Source organism: Loxodonta africana, chromosome 4, assembly GCF_030014295.1.
Source record: "Loxodonta africana isolate mLoxAfr1 chromosome 4, mLoxAfr1.hap2, whole genome shotgun sequence".
Lineage (NCBI taxonomy): Eukaryota > Metazoa > Chordata > Mammalia > Proboscidea > Elephantidae > Loxodonta > Loxodonta africana.
Genome location: NC_087345.1, coordinates 82553394 through 82559393, shown reverse-complemented (window position 1 = coordinate 82559393; position 6000 = coordinate 82553394). Strand labels below are relative to the sequence as shown.

Below are 6000 nucleotides of genomic sequence, written 5' to 3'. Positions count from 1 at the left end.
GGTGGACACTTAAGACTATGTTGGCATCTCCTGCCTGGAGAGGAGATGAGAGGGCAGAGCGGGTTAGAAGCTGGCAAAATGGACACGAAAAGAGAGAGTGGAGGGACAGAGTGGGCTGTCTCATTAATTGTGAGTATGTAGCAAGGTGTATATAAGTTTTTGTGTGAGACTGACTTGATTTGTAAATTTTCACTTAAAGCACAATAAAAAAAATTACTGGGTCATAAGGTAATTCTATGTTTAACTGTTGAGGAATCACCAACCTGTTTTCCACAGAAGCTGTATCATTTTGCAATCCTATCAGCAATGAATGAGAATTCCAATTTCTCGACATCATCACCAACACCCATTGTTTTCCTTCTTTTTTTCCTGCTCATAGCCATTCTAGTGGGGGTGAAATGGTATCTTATTGTGGCTTTGATTTACATTTCCCTAATGACTAATGACATTGAGCATATTTTAATGTGGTTTTTGGCCATATGCATTTCTTCTTTGGTGAAAAGTCTATTCAAGTTCTTTGCCCATTTTTTGATTGGGTTGTTTGTCTTTTTTTTTTTTTTTTTCTTGTTGTGGTTAAGTTGTAGGAGTTCTTCAAATATTCTGGATATTAAAACCTTATCAGATACACGGCTTCCAAAATTTTTCTCCCAATATGCAGGTTATCTCTTCACGTTGTTGATAAAGTCCTTTCATACACAAAGTTTTTAATATGGATGAAGTCTTTGTTTTATACTTTGTCTTTTATTGGTTGTGCATCTGGTGTCATATCTAAGAATCTAAAGAACCTATCGTTACTAGGTAAGATAAATAATTTTATCATTTGTACTTTAAAAGCACCAAAATACATTTTGAACACCTGGGGATAAAGTCTCATAGAAAACAGCTGAGAAAAATGAATAATCATTTCTGGAATGTTCATCAAAATTGACCCAGAATTGTCCTATCCATAAAGGGAAATAGGAGGTTATGTTACTGAAGGTTGAAAGAAATGTATAATCCATTATTGATATTATTTGGGCTATTTTACTGAAACACATTTAATGGGATTCACTGATGGAGGTTATAAAAAAATAGTTAAGTTTAATCCTGGACCATTGTTCCCAGCAAAGAAAACCCACTATTAGAAGGAAAGTCCTGTAGAATTTATGGATATTTGACAGTGAAACTCCAATGCCCCCACCCCCCCACCCACATTTCCCAATCGCTAGGGACAAAGAAAGCGGTGTTGATCAGGACAAAGAATTGCACCTTTAGGCAGGGTGTCTGATGGCGTAAAGGTAGAATCTAAAAGTTGTTTGGACATTGCTTTTAATAGATAATGCAGAAGGTAGGAGAAGCTTTTGAAAAAGCATTTAAAAATTATTACATTAACATAGTATGTAATATATCTCAAGTAATTCATTTTGTCTTGGACCTTTAAGTACAGAATATTATTCTAATATTTTATGTTACGACACAATTTAAACTTTATCTAAATAAATGTAGATTTTTCTTGAGTCAGTCCTTAAAATTACCTTGATGAAACGCATTTCTCTTGGGCATTATCAGGCTCTGAAATTAATACAAGTTTGGAGTCAGATAAAAGTAGATTTGAATCATGGAACCATTACTTATAAAATTACTTAATGTCGATAACCTCATTTTCTCTACCTATAAAACAGATTTTAAAATCACCTGTAAATATTGTTTTGAGGATTAGAAACAGTATATAAAATGATATGTACATAACAGTATGACTAAAAACAGTAGCTTTCTTAAGAATTTCTTAAGAATTTAGAGTCTCTCCATTTACACATATTTCTCCATGATCATATCACTTCTACCACCTCCCTTGAAAATGCAATATATTTCAATTTCACCTAGTTAATTTTTCCATCCAATATTCGTAACTCCAAGTTTTAGGTTTTTTCTTTTTTTTTTTAAGTTCTTAGTTTAGCCTTTTTTGAAGTATATGCTATGTACAGAAAGGTGCACAAATTAGAATTCTACAGCTTGAAGAATTTTCAAGTGTTCTAGACACTTTAAGAATCCAAAATGGATTCTCTAGCTCTACAGAAACACTGAAAGTTCTGCCGGTTCCTTGGTCACCATGAATCCCTATGTCCAGGCAGGCACTTTCCTTGAACCTTTATTTTGGTTATTTTTTATTACTTTTATTACTGCTTAGGAACCCTGGTGGTGCAGTGCTCAAGAGCTTACCTGCTAACCAAAAGGTCAGCAGTTTGAATCCACCAGTCACTCCTTGGAAATCCTTTGGGGCAGTTCTACTCTGTCCTATATGGCCACTATGAGTCAGAATTGACTCAATGGAAGCAGGGCTTTTTTTTTTTTTTTTTTTTTTTTTTTTGTATTACTGCTTAAGAAATCACTTCTAACCTTTGTGATTTAAGACAATTTATTATCTCTCATGGTTCTGGAAGTTGACTGGAATCAGCTGGGTGGTTTTCACTCTGGTCTCTCATGTAGTTGCAACCAGATAGTAACTGCCTTTGGAATCATCTGAAGGCAAGGCTGGGTGGTTTATCCAAGAGTGCCTCTTAAATCATATGTTTGGACTGGATGGCTGAGATAAATGAGGCTGGCCAGGCGTCTCTCCCTTCACACAAACTCTCCACAAGGTTATCTTGGGCATGCACATTGCTTGGCATTCTCAAGGTTTTCAAACTGCTCACGTGGCAGTTGGCTTCCTCCAGAGCATGTGTTCCAAAAGAGCAAAGTAGAAGCTACAAGGCTTCTTTTAACTTAAACTCTGAAGTCACAGTTCACTTCTACCACATTCTAGCAGTCAAAAGTAAGTCATAGGTCCAACGCAGTTAAAACGGAGAAGAAATAAACTCCATGTCTTGACGGGGAAAGTGACAAAGAATTTGCAACTGTCTTTAATCCACCACAGTCATGAATCTGAAAAGCTACCCAAGGCAAAAGCAACTACATATAATCAGCTCATCCTTCCACAGTTCTACCCTTCACAGAATCTTGGTCTCTCTGGTTCTCATTGTTTCAGCAGCAAACTGATACCCTTAAGCCAATAATTTCTTCTTGTATCTGGTTTTTCTCTTTATTCTTGGAACAATTACTCAGAAGAGGAAGTCTAACAGTTATCTTTAAGGACTATATTGTTACATTTTTCTTTATGTTGCTTAGTTTTTTTTTGCCATATGATTTAATAAGTTCAAATTTGAAGAAGCAAGGAATATCGTTATCATGTTGGATAATCCATGTGGCATTTATTGTGAGGGCAGCATTATCTAGGCTGAGTTGAAGATGAAACCAGCTTTATATTTTATGTTGAAAAAGGAAGAGGCTTTGAAAGAGGTGGACCACAAGGAAAGGAAAGCATTTACATGGCCAGAATAGTTTTCACACACAAAACTAATGACTTATAGATATTTGGGGAGACAGCAGTGGGTTTTTGGGTTAAGAAAAGTTAAGGAGCCCTGGTGGCATAGTGGTTAAGAGCTCAGCTGCTAACTAAAAGGTCAGCAGTCCAAATCTGTTAGCCACTCCTTGGAAACTCTATGGGGGCAGTTCTATTATGCCCTATGGGGTCACTATGAGTCAGAACTGACTTGGTGGCACCTAAAAACAAGAAGTTAGAGGAGCCCTTGTGGTGCAGTGGTGAAGATCCCAGCTTGGTAACCAAAAAGTAGGCAGTTCAAATGTACCAGCTGCTCTTTGGAAACTCTACATGGCAGTTCTACTCTGTCCTACAGGGTTGAGTCAGGATTGACTCCATAGCAATATGTTTGGCTTTGTGGGTTGCACAATGGGTAAGCCCTTGGCTGCTGCCAAAGGTCAGAGGTTCAAACCGACCAGCAGATTTGTGGGTGTAAAGGCCTGGTGATCTGCTCCCATAAAGATTTCAGCATAGGAAATCCTACACGGCAGTTCTGCTCTGTCCAGTAAGGTAACTGTGAGTCAGAATCGACTTGATGGCACACACCAAGAAGAGTTAGTTGAGTTGCATATTAGGAAGAGATAAAAAGTTTTGACAATTTCAGGACAGTAGAAAAATGCTCATCTGCTTAACGTTTCTTACCTCAGAGTTCTTTCTTAGACTTCATTCTCAACTCTCCTGAATTGTCTTCAAAAGTACCCAAAACTGTTATAGCACAAATTTCCATCTACATTCTGATGATTTATCTTTTATTTGAGTTCCCAATACGCAATTCTATTCCTTCTTTGAGAGAAATGCAAATCTTTTGAGGATGTCATTGAAAGACTGCTTTACTTGTTTATTTCTCAAGGTATAAACGAAGGGGTTCAACAAAGGGGCAACAGATGTAGCGAGTAGAGAAACTGCCTTATTTATGGCCACTTCATCCTTTGCCGAAGGTTTGATATACATAAATATGCAGCTGCCATAGGAGATAGAAACGACAATCATGTGAGAAGAACAGGTGGAAAAAGCTTTCTTACGTTGCTGGGCAGAGGGCAATCTTAGAATCGTCTTAATGATGAATATGTAGGACAGAACCACACACACAAGGGTCATTATGAAGGTCACCACAGCACAGACTATAACAACCTGCTCTATGAACCATGTATCTGAACATGAGTTCTTCAGCAATGGAGAAGCATCACAGTAAAAATGGTCAATGACAGAGTCACAGAATTGCAGATGGAGGCTCAAATTAAGGAATGGAAGGATAATCAATAATCCAGATACCCAACAACAGAGGATGAGAATCCTGCAGACTCTGTTATTCATGATGGTCACGTAATGCAGTGGTTTGCAGATGGCCACATAGCGGTCATAGGACATGACGGCCAAGAGAAAAAATTCTGTAGCTGCAAAAAGGACAATAAAAAATATCTGGGTAAAGCATGCTTTGACAGTGATGCTTCTATCCCCAGATGATATAATGTGCAGGTATTGGGGGACACATGCAGTTGTGAATGTGATTTCTATAAAGGAGAAATTTTGAAGAAAAAAATACATAGCTGTTTTTAGATGAGAATCCACCAAGATGAGATAAATGATAGTCAGATTTCCAATTATACTTAACATATATGTGATAAACAGGTAGATGAAAATCAAAATCTGTAGTTGTGGGTCATTTGTCAATCCCAGTACGGTGAATGTTGTTATTGCGGAGTGGTTTCTCATTGCCAACTTCACACTACTGCCCAATCTTCACATAAAAGTCACAGAAATTAAATCTGAGAAACAATATCAAAATATAACAGGATGAGATAGTTACAAATAAGTCCAAATTAATCCACTCACATGCATTTCCTTCTATTACTTGATCATTATTCTTTAATGAGGTGATGCCCTCAACTCCACTGAAGTGTTCTACAGGGAAGTTGATAGGAAATTTTTTCTTGAAAATTACTGCTATCTAAGATTGTTTCGAATTTTCTAGGTTTTCCAATTCATAGCAATAGTTCCAAATCACTTTACATTTGAAGTTCATACTTTGCATGTGATTTCCCTCAGTGGAATAGGTGTTAGTCACTTGAGATATAATTTGATGGGTCATACTCTCTTTATTCTCCTAAAACTTTTATACTCAAAAGTTGAATATCAACATTTCTTTGTTTCAAGCTATGCTATTAATAAAAACTTAAATATATTGAGGATTGTGATTATACTGTACAAGGACTCCAAATCCTCATCTAGTGAACTAGGCAATTTTTAAAACTCAAGGTATATTTCTACCAGAAAACAGCCACTGACTTTCTCTGAGTTTTTTGGGTATTCTTTTATTTGCCATCTTGTTCACAGCACAGATGGTTAGATGCATATAATTTCAAAGAACTTTGAGTAAAGTATAAATAGCTGAAGGATATCGTCACATACTTTGTTTTCACGCCTGTTATTATGGCAGGCATGAACAACCTGCTATATGCAGATGACACAACCTGGCTTGCTAAAAGTGAAGAGGACTTGAGGCACTTACTGATGAAGATCAAAGGCTATAGACTTCAGTATGGATTCCATCTCATGATATATATATGAGCAAACCCTCACAACTGGACCAATAAGCAACATCC

The 6000-nt window shown here is 36.9% G+C and overlaps 1 protein-coding gene across 1 annotated transcript; it reads right to left on the bottom strand.

Moving 5' to 3' along the window:
- Window positions 1–4171: 4171 nt before the first annotated feature.
- On the bottom strand, window positions 4172–5282 carry LOC100673550 (olfactory receptor 6C2-like). Its single transcript, XM_003405542.3, has one exon. It carries the CDS (start codon window positions 5108–5110, stop codon window positions 4172–4174), a length of 939 nt encoding a protein of 312 aa, XP_003405590.2. The 5' UTR covers window positions 5111–5282.
- Between the last annotated feature and the right edge of the window lie 718 nt (window positions 5283–6000).